This window comes from Lolium perenne, chromosome 3 (genome assembly GCF_019359855.2).
Source record: "Lolium perenne isolate Kyuss_39 chromosome 3, Kyuss_2.0, whole genome shotgun sequence".
NCBI lineage: Eukaryota > Viridiplantae > Streptophyta > Magnoliopsida > Poales > Poaceae > Lolium > Lolium perenne.
This window is the reverse complement of record NC_067246.2, coordinates 21,661,661-21,687,035: the sequence shown is the minus strand read 5'-3', so window position 1 is coordinate 21,687,035 and position 25,375 is coordinate 21,661,661. Positions and strand designations below refer to the sequence as shown.

The 25,375-nt window shown below is 41.3% G+C and overlaps 1 protein-coding gene and 1 long non-coding RNA gene across 6 annotated transcripts; one reads left to right on the top strand and one right to left on the bottom strand.

The window, feature by feature from the left end:
* Positions 1 to 253: 253 nt before the first annotated feature.
* Positions 254 to 25,375, top strand: LOC127339143 (receptor like protein kinase S.2-like). Of its 5 annotated transcripts, XM_051365025.2 has the most exons (19): positions 268 to 416; positions 639 to 674; positions 790 to 941; positions 1,232 to 1,490; positions 1,599 to 1,827; positions 3,277 to 3,427; positions 3,530 to 3,736; positions 17,455 to 17,530; positions 17,643 to 17,770; positions 17,894 to 18,158; positions 21,464 to 21,695; positions 21,804 to 21,954; positions 22,083 to 22,754; positions 23,212 to 23,266; positions 23,636 to 23,964; positions 24,045 to 24,179; positions 24,337 to 24,485; positions 24,584 to 24,652; positions 25,167 to 25,375. In XM_051365025.2, the coding sequence occupies exons 3-19, from the start codon at positions 822 to 824 to the stop codon at positions 25,219 to 25,221; spliced, it is 3,282 nt and encodes a 1,093-aa protein (XP_051220985.2). In that variant the 5' UTR covers positions 268 to 416; positions 639 to 674; positions 790 to 821; the 3' UTR covers positions 25,222 to 25,375. The 5 variants fall into 5 exon arrangements, with proteins under 5 accessions (XP_071683899.1, XP_071683898.1, XP_071683897.1 ...); XM_071827798.1 differs by lacking the exons at positions 24,045 to 24,179; positions 24,337 to 24,485; positions 24,584 to 24,652; positions 25,167 to 25,375 and adding exons at positions 22,877 to 22,897; positions 23,038 to 23,099 and having other exon boundaries at positions 254 to 416; positions 821 to 941; positions 23,360 to 23,681; XM_071827797.1 differs by lacking the exons at positions 24,045 to 24,179; positions 24,337 to 24,485; positions 24,584 to 24,652; positions 25,167 to 25,375 and adding exons at positions 22,877 to 22,897; positions 23,038 to 23,099 and having other exon boundaries at positions 254 to 416; positions 815 to 941; positions 23,360 to 23,681.
* LOC139837487 (uncharacterized) lies at positions 14,662 to 16,059 on the bottom strand. Its single transcript, XR_011753969.1, has 3 exons — positions 15,404 to 16,059; positions 14,977 to 15,307; positions 14,662 to 14,882 (listed from the first exon to the last, which is right to left on the bottom strand). It is a non-coding gene; the product is annotated as an uncharacterized lncRNA (long non-coding RNA).

Sequence of the window (25,375 nt, the reverse complement as noted above, 5' to 3'; positions counted from 1 at the left end):
GACAATATAGTATGCTTAGGATAATTTAGCTAAAGTTGCTTAAAGCTTTGAACTTTTATATGTGTTAGTGGCATCGATCACAACACCCGGCTCACGCATCAGGACGTGGCACAACGTGCAATAGAAAGGAAAAATGGACAGGAGACTCCAAACCTTTTTTTTTTCGTCGAGATTGAAGTAGACGTTATACTAATACAAGTGATGATAGGGATCTGGCCAACTAGATTAAAATAAAGAAATGGCAGTCCTTGTAATATCTCAAATCTTGATTCGATCCTTCTTCCATCTCCGTTAAAGAGGGCTGGCCAAGCTGCTCTCATTTCATTAGCATCCCTTGTCGATTTGGACGGAGGCTTTACTGGCTTGCATACCTACCGTGTTGGCGTGTTGCTTACCTTCTCCTAGCTATTCTCCAGGTATGCAGCTTAACAGTACAACTGCTCTATTTTCCATGATAAGTTTCAGATGGTAGATCTGATGAGAAGGTTTCCATCATTGTAGTTATGTTAGAGTTATTAGCACAGATTTTGTTAACATTGTGCTATCAATAACTTTACTGCATGTGGTACGCGTGTCCTCACAAAGTACCAGAAATATTTCCGTTTATATTGGTAATAACTTTTCTTTTGCAACCGTAGATTGGGAGGTCGAGCAGCAGGGGAGAATACATATTGGTAATAACTTTTCTTTTGCAACCATAATAACTTTTCTTTTGCAACCGTTTCTGTCTGAAGCTTCTTATGTCAATGTAATTAAAGAAGAAAACATGTGTTTATTCTCATGTGGAAGGTTTTCGTTTCTTGTGCATCAAAAGCAATAGCATGGAGAACAAGGCACGTCACGAGCCAAGCAATTTGCCTTACAAATTGCTAAAACAGATTACAAATGATTTTGACAAGGAGCGAATACTTGGGAGTGGTAGTTTCGGAACAGTTTACAAGGTATATGGACAAGACCATGTTTGGCTTTAATCAACAATATGTCAGATGTAGTTTAGTAGGTGAATTTGGTACCACATATGTTTCATGTTAAAATGGAACTATAGTACTTTCTTTTTTATTTTATTTACTACATGAAGAGAAACATCCAAGTCAATTTTCTTAAAAAATGTATGTCAGAGATAACTAGATAGGGTAAATCATACTGACTGTAGTTAATTTCTACGTTTCTACTGTACTATCACTGCTATCACAACCTTAAATTTTTAGTATTAACAAGACATGCTGGGCAGGGTGTGCATGAAAATCACGGAGAGATTGCCGTGAAGGTACTCCACAAGATTACAGGATTGGATGATAAGGAATTCCACAAAGAATTTGATAATCTTAGGGGGCTCAAACATCCAAATGTTGTGGAATTAGTTGGCTTCTGCAACGAATCGGAGGAAGAACTTGTGCTTTTTGAAGGAAAACAAGTTACTGCTGAGCGTTTGCGTCTGGCACTCTGCTTTGAGTATGTACAAAATGGTAGCCTAAAGAAGCTTATTACTGGTAATTAAAGTTGGTGCTCTCTGATGCACGTGTATTTCACATACGACATGAAATTTGTTCTTTAGACCTGCAGTTTTTAGAAATACTAATTTTCTTTGACTGTTTTAGACGAGAACACAGGATTTACCTGGCAGACACGGTACAGAATAATCAAAGGGATCTGTGAAGGTCTGAAATATCTTCGTGAGGGACTGGAGTCTCCTATAATGCATTTCGACTTAAAACCTGACAACATATTGCTAGATAAGAGCATGGTGCCGAAAATCGCGGATTTCGGTTTAGCAAAGCTCTTCGGAGAAGAAAACACAAGAAAAACTATGAGTCCCGCAGGTACATGGTAAGCATTCTAGCTCTGCTCGTCGGACCATGTCTGACCACCCTTTCCGCGCCATCTTCAGCTAAAAATATAGAAGCTTGTAGTTCCTCACCCCCATCTTCTTCTGGCTGGCCACATTCTACCACGTTAACTAAAACCAACAGGTGGGTGGCGTGGGAATTTGGAGAATAGACCTAAATGGTTTTGGCGAATCGGTTTCAATGCAAATCCGGACAATAGTTGACATGTAAAAAATGATTTTTTGTAAGATTAGAGTAATACTCCATTTCAAAATACATTTCTATTCGTTAGGAGAAGCCAACAATTACTCTACTTAGTAGTATAAATTTTATGTGACATAGATGGTGTCACTAGATCGGTCTAAAGTACTTGCTTGTGCCATGCTTTTGTATCACAATTGTAACATACTAATAGTCTAATTGTTGATCGAATGATTCTTTTAAAGAACCTAATACACAATTTTTTGAACATAGGGAATACATATATTGTGTAAGTGAGCGTGGTGGGGGTTATAAGTTCTCCTAAAGGTCTAAAACAATGTTTATGTGCACACATAATATCCAGCCATGGATGATGTCTAGTTTCTTTTACTTTATATGTTCATTTAGACTGCATAATTGTCTTGAAAAGGGGAGTACCGAGAACAATCTGTTAGGTGCCAGCGCTTGGGGATCCTTTGATTCAAAGGAGATCCATGGATTTTGGAGGATATTGATCCTTAGGACTTCTTTTCTATGTAAATTGTTTTGTGCGTAGGATTGGTATCCTTCTAATGTTTTCATAAGGATTGCTTTGCACTATGCTTTCGAGGAATAGTATCATCCTCTCATACGTCGGGTAACAATTCGTTTGTTTTTATTGTGATTTCAAATAACATTTCATGACAACTTTTGTCGGTTCTAATCTTGTAAGATTCACCTGGACATAACAATGTAATCTTGTGTTTTCCGTATTTTGAGAATCACGAGAGATTCATAGGAAAGTTAGAGGAAAAACATCGGAATATGAATTTTCCTATGATTACACTATTCATCATTTTTATTCAAAGTAATGAAGAATAGAAAATTTTGGAATTTTCCCTTGGATCCGGTTCCAATGGAAAAACAAAGGAACTCTACAATCCACTGAAACATTACTTTTTACATTCATAGCGCATAGAACAAGGAAAAAGCCTCAGGTTGCATAGTAATGACTATGCTTAACCTTTATTTGGCTATGTTTATAGGAATCTGTATTTTTCCTATTCCAGCAAATCAAACCGCAAATTTCGTCAAATTCATGTCTATTCATAATTCTTTGTTTTGCACATGTAATCATATCCTATTCTTGCATTTTCGTAATCCTAGAAATCAAAGAGGCCCAAGTGTTTTCTTATCAATCAAACCTCGGGAATTGTTTTGTTTTTTGTTCATAGTCTAATAAGTAACCATTGTACCATACATGATGCAGTGGATATCAGCCACCGGAATACATAAAGCATCAAATATTATCAAGAGAGTTCGATATATTTAGTTTGGGTGTCATCATTGTAAAGATAATAACTGGACATGAAGGCTATAGCTCTACGGTTGAGATGACGACCCAGAAAGCTGTCAAACTTGTAAGGATAAGTTTTTTTTATATGAGTCCATTCCACCATGGATAGTGGGTTATGTTTGACTTAAGTGTCTTTATCGTTCTAACATTAATTCTAATGGTGGAGGTACGTGAAAGTTGGATGAAAAGGCTGCGTGGAAAATTGAGTCACGCATCGCTCGAAGGATATTGCTACCAAGTGAAAAGATGCATTGAGATAGCATTAGATTGCTTGAAGTCAAACAGACAAGAAAGACCTTCTATACGTGATATTGTTTCTAGTTTGAATGAGACCGAAAGAATGATAGGTGACACAGGGATGCAGAATGAACAGGTACCATTACTCATGATACATGCATATGACATTTTCATTTAGAAAACATTCCATACACTCCCTCTATCCATACGTACAAGGCGCGCATGTTTTTAAGATTTATATTTGACCAAGGATAGTGGACTTACACATAGATTGCTTGAAAGGTATTAGTTTTCTTAGGAATCCAAACACATCAGGTTTCTATCATGCAATTGTCAAATTATGATTTTGACCTTAGGATATTATTTTTGAGGAACTCCAAGTACAATGTAGAGGTTACTACTTAATATGATTTTTGGAAATACTTCTGTTTGGTTTCTCATTTGGAATTTATTATTTAATTCTAGCCTGCATAAATCATGGTGTGATTAGGGGACAAATCTTATACCACCTCAACTTATATCCAACATTATATTCACTCTATTATGTATTACATGTCTATCGAAAATATTTTTAATGTAAATGTGCTAGATGAAGAATTTGAAATGAGTCAAATTCGACTGTAGCTAGTTTTGAACCAAATTTTAAATTGACTTAAAAAATAAATATAGTTACCCAGCCTCCTTCATTCCATAGTCACTCAAACCCTAATGACTATTTTGACCACAATTATCAAATTTTACGAACATTTTATCAAACGCATGATGTGTATGCATCATCACGCTTTAGCTTCAGCCTCACCTTGTGCACAAACTTATTTACTCTAGGTTGCATCTAGTTAGCTCCGGCCCTGGTTCTGGGGAGGTTGTGCTAGGATGCATGGTTTGACGGAAGCTACCAGCCATCGACACCATCATCTCTAGCGTTGTTTCTACGAAAAACTGTTATTTTACCACAACATTTAAATCCTTAGACCACCTAATTTCTTTGGAGTGCGACTTTGGTCTAGAAAAAAAAAATGAGACTTGGGAGTGACTTCATCTGGTAGTAGAATGTATTTTCAGTATGAAAGCATTTTGAAAATATATTATAAACTAGGAAGGCTCGTTGCGGTGGCACGCCACGCCCATGGAGTGATATTAATGTTTTCAAGAATTATATAAAGGAATTAATAGATTTGGCTCTTTGAATGTGTATCCGTTAAAGAGTGAAGATTCGGCGCAGCTAATTTTGGTCATGTTCTATTACATGGTCGATGGGATAGATTATCTTGGATAGTACGTTCAAGAGATAGGTAGCGTCTAGTCAAGCACAGGGTACAGGGTACGATGGGATAGCTTATCTTGGATAGTACGTTTGAGAGATAGGTAGCGTCTAGTCAAGCACAGGGTACCAAACAATTAGCGCTGCACAGGGTATAGTATTTGTAGATGTAGTCTACAGCTGGTTCTAAAGTACAACAGCTAGGTAGTAGTCTTTCCTACTCTTTTTTTGAGATAATAACACTATATTATACGCCAGCAAGCCCGCCTCATTAAAAACCTTCCAGTCCCCAGTGGGTACCTGGTAAGGAAAAGAGTGCGTAATAAAACTTGCTGGCCCGAGTTCAAACATTCGTTACATCATTGAAGAGATCATCTAAGAGGAAGCTAGGGGGATCATCGTCCCAATTACAGGAAAGCTTATTAATAAAACTATGTTTAGCTAGAGTGTGCGCCATGGTTTTAAAGGCGTCGCCTAAGCGACGCTTAAGCGTCCGGGCGTTCCAGGAGGGCAAGGCGTCGGCGTCGCCTTTGTTTTCTGCCCAAGGCGTCCAAAGGCGGCTCTGAGGCGTCCAAAGGCGTCGCCTAGGCGCGAAATCGCCGCCTTGCAAGAATCTGGACGCCTTTGGTGCCTTGGTGGTGTCGGGTGTGTGTATGTGATGCACTTCTTCTTGCCTGCTTTGCCTCTGCTCATCCTACCTAGCTGATGCTTTGCTTCCAGCAAGGCAGCCTCAAAGGCGTCGCCTTGCAATGCGCCTTGAGCGCCTAGGCGTTGAGGCGCCCCCCCATCGCCTTGGGACGCCTTGGCGCCTTTAAAACCATGGTGTGCGCCACTTGGTTTGCTTCCTGGGGAATGAACTTGAAGGATACCTCACCGATTGACGTTGATTTGTCGACGCAGTCTGCGAATATAGCTGCCGATTCATTCCACCACCTTGTCATCTTCACGCTGGTCGTGTGTGGTACAAGCAGGGCAAGAAATGGAGAATGCTCTGCATCATTGTCGTAGGGGGTCGATGTCTCTGGCTCGTCATCCTAAAGAGCATCTGTGTTGTGTTTCTCTTCCTTGGTAGGCGCTTCTGGCAAGTGTTACTCTTACACGGGCTGGTTGCGTTCATGGCAGGTTACAGCTGTGGATGTGCCGCTGATGCTGGTCGGTAAGTGGAGGTTGTGGGGATTGGGGACAATGCCCATTCCTATTCTGTTTTGGTGAAGAAAATGATGATGGATGGGAAGAAGGGGTTTGAAGTGCGGTTGTTTTCTTGCGGTGAAAGGGCAGGGCCTATACTGGGAGCCATCGAACTCAGCATTAGCTTCCGCCTCCCTGCGTCAAGATGATGCGTGGCCATTGAAGGCAGCAACACGATCACCTTCAGCATCATCTGCATCAAATACACCCATTTATATGGTCCCAACTCATTCAAATTTTACAATTGGACAAACCTAGGAACTGGATTATCATCAGGAGGGAACAAAGAACCAATCTCATGACAAACCAACCCATATATCTTAAAATATATCAACATGAAAAACAAAAGAACCTCTTAGGAGGCGTGTAACAACCTCTATCTTTTCAATGAAATGAAATGCAAAGAGTCCTTTGCATTTTCTCGAAAAAAAAACTAAAGATGTAAAAGCAAACATAGAATTATATTCAAGAATCAAACGCATAAACTTTTTGGATTCAACACCTGCCATCAATGTGAAGTAGCTCAAACAAATGAGAAGGCCAATCTGCATAAACAGCAATAAATACTCTTCCACCACCGCAACAGCCGGGCCGTCGTAAGAAATTCGATGCCTACTGTCCATGCACTTAGAACGATCTTGATACCAAAAGCAGGCACCACAATGTTTATACATATGATGAGGGATGCCATAATAAGATATGTAGGGCCTTGTAGGTACAAAACAACAACTCAATAGGAACTAAGAAAAAGAAGCACTAAGAAATTAGAACAAACAAGTCCACATGGAAATAAAAATGCACCTACATTTGAGAACACTAACAAAACTCTGTAGACAGAGGCAACTGATATTCAATGGATGACCTGCTCCAATAAATCCAAGGCGAAGACGCATAGCCATACGCCTCCGATGATTCATCGTTGCGGCATCGTGCCCGATGATCTTCAATAAGACCCTATGTTCAATTTTTTGTAATAACTTTTTTATACTATCGTATACCATTAATCAAGAAACGATCAGCCTACATATAGATTCTCACATATGTACGAAACATAGGAAAGAAAAATGGAAGTAAATTTAGAGGATGACTCCTAATGTATGTGTGCATGTTTTAGTTTATAGGGATTGTCAACAAGATCAGCACTAACTGTACCTTGAATATTACAGAAGTGATAGATACATTTACAATTTTGTCAAAAAACTGAAGCAAGAATCCACCGGAAGAAGTGATTTGTTCTATGTCCGCTGTATGTAACAAATAACAAAAATATCAATAGATTATTTGTTAATAGTTCTTTCAGTGTGTGTTATACAACGAAGAATATAAATTTAAGCACATCTTCAAAAATATAATAACTACCAGATCAGTGTGGCCAACATGAAATTAAGTGGTAAATGCTTTGTTTTGTGTTTGCTTGATTTTGCTCACCACGAGAAAAAGGCTATATTTTGAAAAAGGCACGCAACCACCACAAAGAACCATGTAATCACAGAGAGCTAATAAACATCTATTCAAAATATTTGTTCAGTATAGGAGACTTGTTGCCTAACTCCACCTATGCCTTTTAGGAATAGCTGGTCCTAAGCCCGGGTAAAGGAGGAAGGTTGTGATAGGCTTGGCGAGCCAACGTAAAAACCAACCATTCCTATGGATATGAAACCCAGTAGAAATTCCTAGGGGCGGCGACACGCCATATCGGAGCCGGGTGTGGTGTTAAATGAGAAACGGCTGGGCCGCCACCGCCTTAGTGGCGCGCCGTATCGGAACCCGGATGTGGTGTTAAATGAGCAAGGGCCGGGCCGCCACCGCCTTAGTGGCGCGCTACATCTTCGCCCGGATGTAGTGTTAAGTGAGCAAAGGTCTTTGCATCTCTCTCGACGGATGCGAAGGGCAAGGAAGCTAGCCGAGGCAAATAAGTTGCGGGTGGGTAGTTGGAATATAGGATCCTTGAGCAGGAAGCTATGGGAGTTCGTGGATGTTGCAATCAGGAGGCGTGTTAATAACCTTTGTGTCCAGGAGACTAGATGGACAGGACAGAAGGCGAGGGAAGTCGAGAATACCGGCCTCAAGCTTTGGTATTCACGTTCAGCCGGTACTAGGAACGGCATAGGCATCCTCATAGATAAGAGCCTTGAGGATGGAGTAGTGGATGTTCAGAGAAAGGGGGATAGGATCATCCTAGTCAAGCCGGTGGTTGGGAATCTTGTCCTGGACGTTGTTAGTGCTTATGCCCCACAAGTTGGGCTCAACATGAGCGCTAAGAGGTAATTTTGGGAGGACTTGGAGGATGTCGTCAGAAGTGTACCGACAAACGAGAAGCTCTACATTGGAGGAGACCTCAATGGCCATGTGGGCACAAGTAACATAGGGTTTGAAGGTCTTCATGGAGGCTTCGGGTATGGCAATAAAAACCAGGAGGGTAAAGACATCTTGGACTTTGTGGTAGCCTATGACCTATTATTCGCTAACACCTCCTTTAGGAAGAGGCAATCTCACTTAGTGACCTTTAGTAGTGCCCAACACTCTAGCTAGGTTGACTTTTTCCTCACTAGAAGAAGGGATAGGAGGGCTTGTTTGGATTGCAAGGTGATCCCTGAGGAGTGTGTTGTGGCGCAACATAAGCTTGTGATAGCCGACTTCCGTTTTCACGTTCGTGTGGTGCGGGATTAAGGCATCAAAATCACAAGAACGAAGTGGTGGAAGCTCAAAGGGGAAGCACAACAAATCTTTAGGGAGAGAATGATCATGGAAGGACCATGGAACGAAGAGGGGGATGTGGATAGCATGTGGGCGAAGATGGGCACCTGCATTCGGAAGGTATCTAGGGAGGTGCTTGGAGTGACAAAGGGTAAGAAGTCGGAAGCTAAGGACACATGGTGGTGGAATGAGGATGTCCAAAGGGCTATCAAGGAGAAGGAGTGCTACAAGAGTTGGCACCACGATAGAAGCACAATCAACATGGTGAAGTACAAAGAGGCCAAGAAGAATGCAAGACGAGTTGTGAGTAGAGCAAGGGGGCGGTCCTACGATGAGCTATATGATAGACTAGGCACGAAGGAAGGCGAGAAGGATATCTACAAGATAGCGAAAATTCATGAGAGGGAGGCGAGGGACCTCAACCAAGTTAAGTGCATCAAGGACAAGGCTAATCAACTTCTAGTGAAAGATGAAGAAATCAAGAACAGATGGAGGGAGTTATGGGTTATTCAATCATGTGAACGAGGGTGCTATGCCCAAGTTGGATGACTCCTTTGATGACACCGATAGGTCTTTCGTGCGGAAGATCCAAGAGCTTGAGGTTAAAGAGGCTCTCAAAAGGATGAAAAGAGGAAAGGCTCTTGGCCCTGATGATGTCCCAATTGAGGTGTGGAGAAGCCTCGAAGACGTGGCAATAGTATGGATAACTAAGCTATTCAACCATATTTTCTGGGCAAACAAGATACCCGAAGAGTGGAGAAAAAGCATATTAGTACCTATCTTCAAGAATAAAGGAGATATTCAAAGTTGCACTAACTACCAAGGAATTAAACTTATGAGCCATACTTTGAAACTTTGGGAGAGAATCATCGGGCATCGTTTGAGGGGAGTGACGAATGTCACGAAAAACCAATTCGGTTTTATGCCCGAGAGATCGACTACGGAGGCGATTTTCTTACTTCAGCAACTTATGGAGAGATATAGGGGGCAGAAGAAGGACCTACATATGGTCTTCATCGACTTGGAGAAGGCGTATGATAAGATACCAAGGCCGGTCATGTGGTGGGCGCTGGAGAAACACAAAGTTCCAACAAAGTACATTACCCTCATCAGAGATATGTACGACCGTGTTGTGACAAGTGTTCGCGTAGGTGATAGGGAGACCGATACCTTCCCAATCACTATAGGACTACATCAAGGGTCAGCCTTGAGCCCATACATGTTTTCCTTGGTGATGGATGATGTGACCAAGGATATACAAGGAGATATTCCTTGGTGTATGCTCTTTGCTGATGATGTGGTGCTAGTAGATGAAATCAGGGCCGGTGTAAATAGGAAGTTAGAGCTATGGAGGCAGACGTTGGAGAGGGGTTTAAACTTAGCAGGACCAAGACTGAGTACATGCGATGCAACTTTAGTGGTGTTGGGGGCGAAAACGGATATGTTAGATTAGAAGGACAAATAGTGCCTAAGAGGTACACCTTCCGATATTTGAGATCAATGTTGCAAAGCAATGGTGATATCGATGAGGATGTTTGCCACATTATCAAGGCTGGGTGGATGAAGTGGCGGCAAGCATCTGGTATCCTATGTGACAGGAAGGTCCCACAAAAGCTAAAAGGCAAGTTCTATAGGACGGCAGATAGACCGGCGATGATATATGGGGCAAAATGTTGGCCAACAAAAAGACAACACATCCAACAAATGAGTGTCACGAAGATACACATGGTACGATGGATGTGCGGCCATACAAGAATGGACCGGATTAGGAACAAGGTAATTCGTAATAGACTAGGGGTGGCACCGATCGACAAGCAGCTAGTCCAACACTGACTAAGGTGGTTTGGGCATATCCAACGCCTCTAGAAGCTCCATTTAACATTGGAATTCTAAAGAGTACAGAGGAGACTGGAAGGGGTAGAGGACGACGAAAATTGACTAGGTCGGAGGCGGTAAAAAGAGACTTGAGGGATTGGAATATACCTAAAGTCTTGGCTCTTGATGGGACTGCATGGAGATCAGCGATCCATGTGCCGGAATCTTAGTTTACTCTTTTTTTTTCCCTTCTCCTACTTGTTTTGGTTTCCTTATTACTTGTATATTAGACTTGTTGCCAAAAGGGAAGGAACTAAGGCACCCTTTTCAAGTACATGCACAACGTTTTTATGAATGATAAAAGAAGCGGTGTGCTATCAAATCTCAAGATGTGTCACAAAAAATATACAAAATAAATAACATCCGTAGCCATAAACCAAGCAAATGATAGATCTTCTTTACTTCTGTTGTCACAAAAATCTGGTGCCCCAACTTGATAAAACTGCTACTCCCTCCGATCCATAGTAACTGTCGGAACTTTATATATGGTTTATTAAATCAAAGATTTCATTTCAGCCATTGAGAAATAGGAGATTGCATGCCTAAATAAAATATTGTGCAGGGACTTTGCTAGACTCGACACATACAATTATAACAACTTACAAGATTCAGGATGACCGTAACACCTACTCTACAGTTATCTTTAGATGCCATTCCATCTCTAAAATGAAAAAAAGAGAATTCGGAACATATTCTACCTTAATTAGTATTCCCTAAGAACCGATGTAAAGATGACATGGATCCAATAAGTAGCTTAAATTGTAAAATCAAGATATAGAAATACATATGCTAGAAAACTAGAGGCCACCATGCTCCATGATTGGAAAAGTAAAAATAGTTAGCACAGATAGATATAATTTTAGTATTAGCCATCATGGAAATCACATATGTAAGCATGCCATATTTTGTAATTGTAAAACTGCAACAAAAGGTAAAATTTACAGGCAAATTTTTGCTGGTTCGCAAAATAAACTAATCAGCAATCCATTGCAGTTAGCCTATTAGATGTGAACTCTATGAAAGCAACACCAATTTATAACATAGAACATGTGTAGCATGCAAGGAACAAAAAAAATATTATCATGAGAACCAAGGGAAATTTTCCTTTAAGAAATAAATAAATAGCCATATGAAGTAAGGGCACTGTGAGCTTATCAGGAATTCTGTATATCCAAAACATTGTCTCTAGACATTTTGATTATTCCAATATGGAATCAATTCATCGAACAAATATGTTTTCTTTTACCTATGCGGCTGTGCAATCTAGCATGCGAGCATGTGTCCCCCCGTCCTTCACGGCTGCGTTACCGGTGGTGCCAACACGAGGACCATGCTGAGCACCGCCAGGTGGTGGTCATGTGGCAAACAATAGAAGTTCAGAGAAAAGTGTGGCAAATGATAAAATATATCGCCAAAACAAAGAGGAGCAATCAAATTTGAACACACGTTATAACATGCCCCTATATGAAAAAGCGGTGTTTATGGAGAGAAACTGGAAGACCGAAAAGCTATCAATTGAGGAACCATGGACAATAGAAAAGGACAGAGAGAAGGAACCCGTAAACTGCCAGCCTGTGAGTTTGGAACCAGTCAACCTGCAACCAGCAAGAACAAAATGTCAGTGTAGTTATTGATGTATTGAAGACCAAAGCAACACCTCCTTATCATCTCAAAGTTAAGAATATAACACTTTGAACCAATTCGCATCCCTCTATCACTACCAAAATGAGAACCGAATAAGTATAAAATATAACACTAACAATTTATAGGGAACATGAGCATTGGGGACTATAAACTTAACCCAGCAAAATATAGCTAAGCTAAGGCCTCCTCACATATGCATCTGCTGACGTGAAGGCCTGAAATCCATGGCTGTTTTTTACCCGGAGCCACCCTCTGGATCGCCGTCACCAATTTTTGGCGATTTAGTGGGCGGGCCCATGCAGTGAGCCTAGCCAAGAGGTAGGCCTGATGATCACTAATCTGAAACAATGAGGCAGTAAATAAATGTGGCATCTTCAATTGGAAATACGAAGTCATTGTAAACTCAATTAGCAGTTATTGAAGAGAATGATGCAGCCATCACAGGTCCATCGATAACTAAAATATAAGTTACAAATGAGTTTCAAAAATATATTTGTAGTACCCCAAATGATAAATACTAGACCATCCCGCAAATTCATCTAGATGGGACTTGCCATGGTGATTTAGATTTTTTTGAAAACGCTACAACCCACAGGGATTTGTAAATAAAATCAGGAGGAATGTTTTTGATATGTAATGCCTGAACAGACCAAGTTATACAGAAGAAAGGTTGGTCCATTAGTTATTATAGCAAGGAACATGGGAAAATGGTCAAATAAAAATAATTAACCTAATTTTTTGCGGGAAAATATTTAACATTGGTGAGCACTTAAATTCAACGATGCAAGACTGGCATGAAAGTTCAAAATATTCATGTATTATCATTTGGATATGCACGTTAAAAAAATTGAACTCATAGATACAAACTTTTCTAGCCCCCTGCAGACATCAGAAAAGCAAAAGAGAGCATCTCAACTCTTGGCGTGCTTGTAATTGAGTTTACATGACAGACGGGCAATTTCACTGGAGTAACCCAAACTGATCCAAGGAAAATAAACATGAAAACATATATAAACATGAAGTGATTCTTGCACCTAGACGCACCATCGTGTTGTTTACTATGTTCCATCCTCAAAACATAAAAACTATGGAATGCAGCGGCAAGGATGCCATGTCATAGAACTATTGTTGCAGGCAAAAGAGAACTCAGATTACTGCCAGTCTAAGCATTTATAATATGTTCTCGGAAGCTTACAATTTTCTTTGGATATTCTGGCTTGACAATATCCAAAAATGGCTAAGGATGAACATATGAGATAAAACTGAATCAATTGTAAAATCCTTATATAATTAAGGATTACATGTATGTGACCTTAAAGCACCTAGGAGCATACACAAACCGACTTATTTTTAAAGAGAACCATCAGCCAACGTAAATAAGAATCCATCAGAGTTACCATTCATTTCATCAAACACAAAGCCTGCGGAGTCGGGAGCTGGTGTGGGGAGGCTTGGAGCAAGGGACGGCGCCCAGATCCTCTCCGTGTCGCTAGCCGCCTAGGGGGAAGAGGAGAGCACCACCAGTTGCGTCGATTTCCGCCTCGGGGGCATCAGGGCGGCAGGGGAGACAGAAATCGGGGGCGGAGGCCTGCCACCTGCAGCAGATTGACCCTGCTCGGCCGTCCGCACATGGTCTTCTTCTCGCCGGAGACGTACGCGAGGTGGAGGTCGACCCCGCTGACCGCTGGCGCGAGCCGGCGACCCTCCCATGGCGGCGGCCATGACCTCAAACAGTGGCGGCGGCAGCGGCAGCCGGCAGGTGATGGAAATTGGCAAGGGGCTGCTGGGCAAGCAGTGGTAGATAGAGGCTACAGTAACCGTTCCCGAACATAAACAGGATTCCATTCCGCAAAAGCACGGTGAGCGAGAGGGAGGAGCACGGGCACCGCATGGATTGGTTGGAGACAACGGCGGAGCCAGGAATTGAGCCGAGGGGGGGGGGGCGAACAAAAATGGACTAATTTTTTTGTTGCACAAAAGGGAGTCTATATAGCAAAACAAATACTCCACAAGCTTCAATATTCATGATTCATGAAGTACAATCACTAGAAACTCGAAAATACGTAGAAATGGAGGAAATGTAGCATACCACTAAGTTATGTTGAAGCTAGGAAGGCTAAAACGTTGAGGTAGATGACCTCGACGGTCCTTGTATGAATGGAAGCGAAGCATAATCTGATTGTCATGAACTTTTGCAAATATCTCTTTCTCAACATAACAAATCATCAAATCATTGAGCCAGTCATCACCAATCCTGTTTCTGCGATCTGTCTTTATAATGTTCATGGCTGAAAAAACTCTCTCAACTGATGCTGTTGCCACAGGCAATGTCAATGCAAGAGTAATCAGATGATATACCAATGGAAAGGTCAAATGATGTCCAGTTTGAACCAACTTGATAAATACTATCCAGCACTGAAATCACTGAATCCCACATTTGAAGAATCCGGACAAGAGTTCTATGGTGTGAGCCCCAACGTGTATCACCTGGTCTTGCTAAACTTGTCTCCTGATGCTGGCCTCTTCCTGTTGTTATCTCTCCATTCTCTAGCAGTGATACCATATGGTCATGATGCTTTTGCAACAATGCATCTTTCTTCTTACAAGAGGCACTCACCTACAAGCAAAACCATATGTTACAAGATTAGAATGCATATATATAGAGACAGAGAGTTAAATGGATCGATTTGCAACAATCTAAAAGGACTAACCATGTTGACAATCTTATTTAAGTGACCAAAAAAATCACCAACAGCTAGAACTCCTTTCACAACAGCCACAACCACCAACTGAAGTTGGTGGGCAAAACAATGCACATAAAAAGCATGAGGGTTGTCAGCCAACACCAAAGTTTTTAAACCATGCAGCTGCCCACGCATATTAGATGCACCATCATATCCTTGTCCTCTTAATCTAGACATTGTCAAATTATGTTTTTCAAACATTGCATCCAAAGAACTTTTCAAAGAAGCTGATTTAGTGTCATGTACATGCTTAACACCAAGCAATCTTTCCAAAACCGCTCCTTTTTTGTTCACAAACCTACAGGCAAAACAATATGTTGCAACATTAGAATAGTTATGTGAGTTGTGAGAGCATAATAACTGAATTATGAATTTGTAATAGCAAACAACTAACCTAATCATCACAGCCATTTGCTCCTTGACCGATGCATCACGAGACTCATCAACAAGTAGAGAGAAACCAGAATTCCCAAGCTCGCTCATTATGATTTTTGTAGTCTCTTCTGCGCATGCCTGTGATATATCTTGTTGGATTTCATGAGATGTCAATTGACAATTTCCAGGAGCATTTTCATTTATGACATCCGCCACTTCCTTGCATCTTGCGCCATACCACTCTAGCAACTCAAGAAAATTACCCTTGTTCCGGGAAGTGCTAGACTCATCGTGCCCACGAAAAGCCAGACCTTGATCCATAAGAAACCTGACAATGCCTACAACAGCCCTCAAACGAGTTTCATAGTCAATATGAGATTTCTCCTCATAACAAGCCAGAGCATATGCCACACTTTGCTTCTTGTTTCTGAAATCTTCACAGCTATTTCTTGCATTGTTGTGAATGCTGCTTGCATTACCTACATGTTTCTTGAATTGTTCTGGTCCCTTTTTCCAACATTTAAATCCATTCTTTGTGAAAGCATCATGCCCATAATGTGAAGAAATGCTTGAAGACTTGAAAAGAAAACAGTGAAAACAATATGCAGCATCCTTCTCCACACTGTACTCTAACCAGTCATATTGGTCATACCATTTAGCTATAAATGACCTATAATGTGGTCTCCGCATTCCAGGATCAGAAACAACATTTGCTAGATCGAATTCTTCATTAACATTTGATTGTGCCTACAATATCAAAAACGAAATCTAAATTAAGTGCTACAATTCTACACTAGATTCTGGAGATCTGAGACAAGTAGAAGTGGAGAAAGGCATGGAGAAAGGGGAGAAATAACCTGCTGCTGCGTCGCCGTCGCCGTGGCCGTGGCCGTCGCCTCCTCCTCTGATTCTTCCTCTAAATTCCTCTCCTTCTCTGCCTCTGACTCTTCATCCAGCTGAATAGCTATCGATTCCCAATCGATTTCCTCTTCGAGTCATCTTCCCTGTCCATCACCCAGTGGCGGCTCGCCGGCAGCAGGAGCGGCAGCTTGCCGGCGGCAGGAGCAGCGGCACACCGGCGGTAGGAGCAGCGGCTCGCCGGCGGCAAGAGCGGCGGCTCGCCGGCGTGGGTGATTCTGGATTTCTGGGGGCAGGAGGAGGTCTGGTGCGGTGCGGGCGTGGGTGATTCTGGCCTTCTGGGGGCAAGAGCGGCGGCTCGTCCCGACCCCGTCCTCGTTCGGTCGTTCCCCCGTGCTGATGGTCGATGGCTGCCAGGCACTGCCCAGATTTTTTGGCCCATCAGGCAGCCCATACTCAAATACAATCGGCCCGTGAGGGGGGGGCAACCGCCCCACGTTGCCCCACTACTAGCGCCGCCGATGGTTGGAGAGAAGAGAAATTGACCGGAGAGAGGGAGGGGGCACGAGGAAACTCTCTCACTTGTAATTAGTCGTGCCTGCATCCTATTTTTTTCTTACACTTTCAAATTTCCAAAAAATGCAAACTAAAATTCTAGACATACATTCTATTGTGTCTTATGCATCTGTGAAGTTTCATCAAAAAATATATCAATGTTCTAAATAGGCGGTGTGCTTACCCAATCCCACTCGAGCGGTGACCGATTACCTAAAACATGTATCATGCCAAGAAAGCATGCCAATCGGCAACAACGGATAGCGATAGAAGGAAGTTACCGGGAGGAGCCAGTAATCAGGGTTTTAGCACGAAAAATAAAGGTAGAAAATGGACCAATTTTTTCCCATCTACAGTAAAAGTGGCCGTCTAGTGTGAAATGTGAGGAGGTGAACAGCGCCCAGATGGTTGTCGTTAAAGCAAAGTGGCTCAGCTTTGATATAGGTAAACTAAACTATGGACACATTTGCAACTTTTTCATGTAGTCCGCTTTGAAAATTTGTATAAAGAGTATATGAGTATATTCAAAGTGATAAAATGGTATATATACCGCAGTACGTATTGCAATCTATGACAGGAGGGAGTAACTAGACCTGGTAGGGGAGAGAGAGATGTGAGCATCAGTTTTCATGCTTTAATTGATTTCTTGATATGCAGTTCTATCAAGACGATCGAGAATTCACCCTTCCTTCGAAGATCAGGAGCACCCCTATCAACCACATACCTACTTCAGGTTAGTGCTAGCTATCTTATCTTAAATTAACTCTCTAGATCAGTTGCACTATTAATTTCACACAGGTAGATTATTTACTTAAGCTTATTGAAACTACAACGACATGATGAAGATACTTCCTTTGAGAACTTACTAGATCTGGAGCCAGCGGCTATGTCCTGGGGCTTACTAAAAGAAATAACTGATGATTTCTCTGAGGCGCGATTACTTGGTCAGGGTGGGCATGGAGCTGTTTACAAGGTATGGTCAGCATTTAATTTTTTATAGAAACTATGCAAGTATAAATATATGTTTTCATACCTATGGTACAATTTACACTCAAAAATTGTCCCAATAAGATCGAAATGTCAAATTAATTAACAGGGACTCTATGGGGATGGACAAGTTATTGCTGTGAAGAAATTCCATCCCAAACATGGAATGAATGATAATTTTATCGAAAGAGAGATTGAAATCCACAGGAGGGTCCATCATCATCCAAATTTTGTGCAACTAGTTGGCTACTGTTATGAGGAAGAAGAATTTGTTGCAGAATACAATGGAAAACATGTAGTTGCTCTCAATATACACACGGCGGTGTGCTCCGAGCATGTAGGAGGTGGATCACTTGAGCAGTACATAACACCAGGTATATGTGAGACCACAACACATTGTTTCTGTTTCAGTACACCCCCCTTAATTGCATGAATAGTCGTGATTAAGGCATACCCTTTCGTGATAGGGGGCAAGGTGGTCTACTTTCTAAACTAGATAAAACCCCGCACGTTGCTGCGGAAATGCTTGAATACAAACATAACCGTGATAGAGCATGAACTAAAGTAAATAACCTGACTTGTGGAGTAAGTGTTGCTGCAATAAGTGTAAATAAAAACACTACATATACATACCAAGAGAAAGAAAAGCAAGTTACTGAATTAAATTCAACCCCACAAATACAAATTTTACCCCAGCTTGCAGTTTCTACTAAAAGAAGCATAAGAAGTTTAGATCTGAAGTATAAAATGCTCTGGTTTGTTGTACAAACCATTAAATTAAACAATTAATTACTTTGCTTAAGAAATCTTTCTCTCCACTGCATATGAAGTACACAGCTTAGTAACTTTTTTTGTCACTGCCTACAATATTCTTCCTGCCAACAACGATACATTTAAGCTTCAACACCTAGTCATTTCAAATTTTAATGACACACATGAAGTAGAGTCCTTAACGTCTTACATATATATCGGATGTACAAATAAAGTAGCATGATACATATAAAACATGTGAGTTCCACATGTGCATGCTTCTTCAAACTAACGTTATACAACCAATAGTTGTACATGAAAACAAAAAAATACTGCAAGATATCACATGCTTCCAGCGTTAACTACATGCACAAAAAAACTTATCACAGAGAATAAATATGATCAGTTTACTACGAAGTAGCATCCTATAATTACATATAGATAACAGACCACGTATTTTTTTTTTGTAGCCACAAATCACCATGGTTCCAGTACCTGTATGTTATTATTTTTGTATATGATTTACAAATTACGGCTAATGTTTGGCATCCACATATGTACTTCAATACTCCCTCTGGCAGTCTTCAGCCTATCTGAAATAATAGAATGTAAACATATTAGCTCTTGCAGACCACACCACAAACAGAAATCAGAACTCAGCAGACTTGCCGTTTTTATTTTTCGTGCGATTTGATGTTCTGGACACCCGTGTGAAGGCCCCTGGCTAGTACCGCCTGCACTACAATCTAAAGCGTGGTGAACCTGCTCTCTCCAAATTAGTTTTGCTTCTCTGTCCTTAATCATCTTGCATGGATAAAACAAAAGGAAATGAGAAAAATCAGTGGCCAGTTCCAAATAGCTTCAGATGCTAAAATTAAGAATCTGGATGCGGTCTAATAGGTTCTAAAAAGTCCAATCACCTTCTCACAAGCTTGCATGAGAAATCCCCAACACATCACTGCTTAGATCGAAACAACACCTTGAGGTTTTTCTCAAAACGTAATTTTCATGTAAAGTTTCCTATTCCTCAAACCGCAATCTTCAAAATAAAATGCAAATTCAGACATAGAAAGATGGATCGACCTGACATGTACAATAGCGGAGGCAGAGGAGCTTTCAGCCAAGTAGGGAGGGGAGATGGTTAAATAAAAGGGGTTGCCGGCTGTGAAGTCTGAGAACGCGAATCATCATAGGACATCGCAAGGGAAACGCTGCCGGATGGTATATATAGGAAAGGGAGACCAACAGATCTAGGCATGGAGCTAGGAGGGAGAAATGAACAGCCATGGAGGCAGGGTCGACGAATTTATTGTCTAGTGGATCTGGAGGAGACAAAAGTGAAAGGACGGTGAGTGGACGAATGGTCTGGAATGTCAATTTAAGAGTCTAGTCGACTGGTTACATTATGAGAAGCTTTGGTGATTATCGCTAATAAAAATTAATGAAACAATTTGTTATTCGCTGACGTGGCAAGCTGTTGATGTGGCATAGTTGCATGTTAAGAGAAATAGGTTAGTGGGGATCAACTTCTTAGTTATATAGGATTCATAAACAAAATGCAGCCTGTATTGTCCATACAACCTACATGGCTACATACGGTTTTTGTTTTTCTCGTTCCATCGTATCCTACAATTTACCGTTCTTCCGTCACCACACACGAACTTGGCACCTCCCAAATCCCCGAGCTAGCTACTCGCTTAGGACTACCTGTGCGTTTCTGGTACCGCCGCTACTCATCGTGGTGGTCTCGTGGATGCAGCCGCTACTCACAGTGTTACACGGGAGGATGTGATGGCCACGCCCAGAAAAAGAAGCAGGCCGCCGCCACCACATGCTTCAGTGCCATCCATCAATTAGTTTTATTATGAAGTAGGCAACAAGAACAAGGCTAGGAGCATGTACTCCAAGGTGTACTATATATATTATTGAAAATATAAGCAAATAAACATATGATTTAATCCGAACTAATAAAGAATAAAGCATGCTCATACTAATAAGATTTAGTCTAATCATTCAAACTAGCAGAATAGACAAACATACTGCATCTCGAAAGGGCAAACAGATCGCATCTAATCCAAATGCTAGGACAAGAAACTGCAACATGAATCTAAAGAGATAAGACAAGATTGCATATGGTGGTGCGGGAGCATTCGCGTTAGCATTGGCGCCCAGGTTCACGTTGGCGTTGGCGCCATTCTCAGTCATGTTGATATAGAGGCTGCTGATGTCGGGAAAGAAACCGTAGTCAGGGACCTCGTCATTGGGCGATGTCGTGTTGCCAGTAGTCGTGCGGGAGCGCTGCCCCAAAATCATGATCGCCCCTTACCCGTACATGTCTCTAAGAGGCGGGGTTCTGGAGGCATGTTGTCCCATCTCTCGGTGCACACCGGAAGACGGGATGGAGAAGACTTGAGCCGCAACCTACGTCCGAGTCAAACATAATCTAGGATCCAAAAAACCCATAGAGACTGATACAAAAATAACTCGTATAATTATTTTCCAGAAAGAAACATAAGCTCGCGACTCGCGAGATTCCCGCAACCCGTGACGAGATGGGCAGCGGCGGGGAAGAAGTGCGCGAGGGTTCTCTCTCTCTCTTCTCACTTACTCACAAAGACTAGAATAGTCCCTTTATAAACCACTTCACATCTCTCGACTAGCAATGTGGAACTAAACTTTACTCCAACCTTTGCCATACATGAATGTGCCATAGAGAATTTTAGAATTAATATTAGGCTATGCGCTAAGGCTCAAAGCCAAATTCCAACTATATCACCATAAAAGACTATACTATTAGCTTTTTATAACTTTTGGTAGGGGCTGTACCGAAGCGGGACTTCACAACATAATACATAACTAGTATCTTTCAGAAAATTTTATGGAAATAAAACAATAATAATTTTGATGCAATGTTTGCTTATTTTTACAGACATGAGTTCTGCACTCGATTGGCAGACACAGTACAGGATAATTAAGGGCGTATGTGAAGGTTTGAGATACCTCCATGAGGGAATGGAGAGTCATATTATTCACATGAATCTAAAACCTAGGAAAATATTGCTGGATGGTCACAAGATGGTGCCGAAAATAGGTGGTTTTAATCTGGCAAGACTTGTTGGTACAGAAATGACACAAGTGACAATGGTGACGAGGGGAACACTGTGAGTTAAAATTCCGCTGAGCTGTGGACTATTCTTTTTTTTTTGTATTGGTCTGTACATTTGCTTTACACTTACTAATACTGTAATCTTTCTCATCTGGACATGCAGCGGGTACATGCCGCCGGAATTTATTCATAGGGCAATAGTCACAAAAGGATTTGACATATACAGCTTGGGCGTCACAATATTACAGCTGATGACAGGGAGGGAAATGTATGGAAAACTGTATGATATGTCGTCTGAGAAGTTTATTGCGATGGTAAGTACGTAGTGTAGATCATTTTCTTTTAGCTACTGGTCGACATTAAGTAATTAATTGCTTCAATATGCTTGTACAATACTAATTTTGAGTGTTATGTATGCCTTCCATGGAATTAATTTTCGTAGGCACATGCAAAATGGAGGGAGAGGCTACAGAAAACAGTGGATGGCACGTCAGTAGAAGGATACTGTCAGCAAGTCCAGAAATGCTTGGAGATAGGAGTGAAGTGCGTCGAGTATGACAGACACAAAAGACCTGCCATCGGGGATATCATACATGTGCTGAACGAAACAGAAATCTCTATTGCGCAATCACAAAATGGTCTAGACTCGGAAGATTCGGAGCTGCTTCTAGAAGTGTATCCCATGGAGCTCTGCTTCCAGGCAGCCATGTCGTCGGAAGTAGCAAGAAATAAGAAGGCATCCATGATGTCTTCCAGCTGCTCTCTGCAACTAAAGAACAAGGCAAACGACCGCGTCGCATTCATGCTTGTGGCCAACAGCCCCAAGAGGTACCTGACAAAGGAGCCGCTCTGCGGCGTTGTCCCACCAAGATGTGCCTACACCCTCACTCACACAATGCGCAATAACAAGTTGTCTTCGGATAGCGGCAGTGTTGACTTCTTTACATTGTATAGCGCCGCAGTAGACGAATACGACCTCGTCAATGTTGATAAAGATTCCGTATTCAAAAAATATGACACCTTCTTTAAGAAAGCTAAAGAAGAGGTGCAAGAGGTGACATTGAAGGTTATTTGTGATCGACCAGCTGCTGATCGAGGGACATCATCTTCGGAGGTAAGCTAGCAGCCTTACTGATTAATTTCATTGGTGAAAAGAAAACCCTACTCGATGTACTTGCTGGTCTAACTGTATTTCCATTGTTTTCTTTATTTGTGCCATGGTGATCTGGCAAGCAGCCAACTCGACCGACCTTTGAGGTGATTTTCGTTAATTGTTCCTTTAATTTTGTCCCTTCCCGGCCTTTGGCTGTTGCTAATAATGACTGCCTTTTTCGAAAAGAAAAATTGCCTTGCCCTTAATTGCATTGAGGGGTTTCACCTAATCTTTATGATTTTAGATCATAAGCACGCCTGATGCTCAGCAAGTTTGCTTCATAGATGTGCATCCAACAGAGCCTTGGTGAGTGCATCAGTCTGTTTAATACGTACCATTGCCCTACTTTCGTATCAGCCACAAGTATATGTTTTACACCGTCACATAATACTAATGCCCCGCTAAATGCTATATGCAGGATTATGACGACGAATCACGCGGGAAGCCTTCGTATTTGGAACTACCTTACAATGGTATGTGGGTCTTCTAAATTAAGTTAATGTCAACAAATACTATCATGCATGCATGCTTTCAAAACTGACTCAAGTTACCTTACCGGACGGCAGGCAGCCTTGAACTCCTTTCAGCTAGCAGCATATGAGTCAGGCAAGCATGCTTAATTTTTTCTCAACTTCATTAAGTAATCATGCATGCTTTGTTGCTCATACATCATAACCGTATACATCAACCGATGTAGAGACCGGGGTTATACTCCTCTTTTTGAGAAAGAACATAGAGACCGGGGTATTTTCCCTTTTTGAAAAAAAAAATCCTACTACACTATCATGTAAGTGGGAGCATCTTAAAATTACTTGTACATTACTTTGGCCGGTTGCATGCAGTTCATGTAGCTAAATTTATAACACGGGAGAAATGGCTTGTCATCGGTGATCGTGATGGGGGCATCCTCGTGTACAATTACGAAGAAGAAGAAGATGTCAAGAGCTTTGATGCTCACGATAGTTGCATCACAACCTTGGCTGTGCATCCAACGTCACCATTTGTGTTATCTTCGTCTGAGGACGATGATCACATGATTAAGCTTTGGGATTGGGGCAATGGCTGGAAATGCACTGAATTTGGAGGCCACACTGACAGAGTGATGCAAGTAACGGTTAACCTAGAGAACAACGACAGTTTTGCTAGTGCCTCCTTGGATGGCACAATCAAGGTTTGCTTTAGTTCTTCTTACTTATGTATGTATTCGCTAAATTTGTTTGTTATTTTTTATGCACTTACATTAATTGATAGATCTGGAGTATTTGTTCTGATGATCCCAATAGCATCATCACATTGAAACTGGCTGAGCATGGGCTCTGTGCTGATTACTTCACACGCTATAATCGGCAGCATCTGATCGCGGGCTGTGACGACAGGAATGCACAGGTGCCGTCTTTTTCGTAGCCACTAGCCACAAATGCCTACATTTAACTGAAGAATACACTAGTAATCCTATAAAACTATATATCAAGTTGTCACACAAGATATAATTTTGTTAGATGTTCTATAATTAATGTCTTATTTGTTGTTGTTACTGCATTAGATCTGGGAATTGAGGATGAAAGAACGCGTGCATGAGCTAGAAGGGCATGACGATCGTGTCACAGCCGTTGGATTGCACCCAGAGCTTCAAATTTTAATTACAGGTTCACTTGATGGGGCCGTACGCATATGGAACTCCACTACCTACAAGTACGCACTACTTCAGTTTGTCTGCATTTGCAACCACATACATATATAGCTCTACTAATTTTCTTGTGCAACTCTATCTAATGCGGGCCTCCCTACAGGCTCGAGAACATAATTGGTTTCAACCTCGGTGCAGTTTATGCTTTCGGATGTATAAAGGGCACAAGAAGGTAATAGCCAGCGAATTCCATGTCCTTTCTCTCGTTTTCTAATTATTAAGATTTAATGCTAACATGGTATGTATTATGGAGTACATATTGCTAAAAATTGTAATCAAAAATATAAAAATAATGAACTACTCAACATTTTTATTTTCAATCTAAAAAACTTATCAAGTAACTAGGCATGCAGGATTACTTCCTCCTAAGCTCGTTATAACTGATTTTGAACAAGTTCCATGGTTGTGCACATGAGGTTTTATATTTTTGTCTGATGATCTCAATTCTTCTGCATTCACAACAACATACATATTTCCCAAATGTTCTGACGCATCCGAGCTTCACACCTGTGTGAGTGTGTGCCATTCAATTACCTATATGTAGTGTCCACATAAATATGTTTCATGCTATTTCTGTCTGATGATCTCGACGACTTCAGTCATAAACTGCCAGATACTATAGTGTCTTATTTGTTTTTCAACATGTTTAAACTAATTTGGTAACTGAAACGTATTTGTGTGTGTAGGATCATGGTCGGGTGTCACCAAGGAATTGCAATGATGAAAATTGATTTTCCTTGAAGGTCATGTCTCGGTAGCAGATCAAGAAACACAATAAGAAAATACGATGACGGGAACAAATTTACTTAGTGTGCTTCGAATGTTTGTCAAAAGCGAACTGAAATTCTTATATTTCACCCATTGTATCCATACAGATAAATTCGAGGAAAACATA

Coding starts and splice junctions, on each gene's coding strand:
- LOC127339143 (XM_051365025.2), top strand. CDS start 822: ATGGAGAACAAGGCACGTCACGAGCCAAGCAATTTGCCTTACAAATTG. Junction 3,428..3,529: donor CCCAGAAAGCTGTCAAACTT/GTAAGGATAAGT, acceptor CTAATGGTGGAG/GTACGTGAAAGTTGGATGAA. Junction 23,267..23,635: donor TTTGGAACTACCTTACAATG/GTATGTGGGTCT, acceptor GGTTGCATGCAG/TTCATGTAGCTAAATTTATA.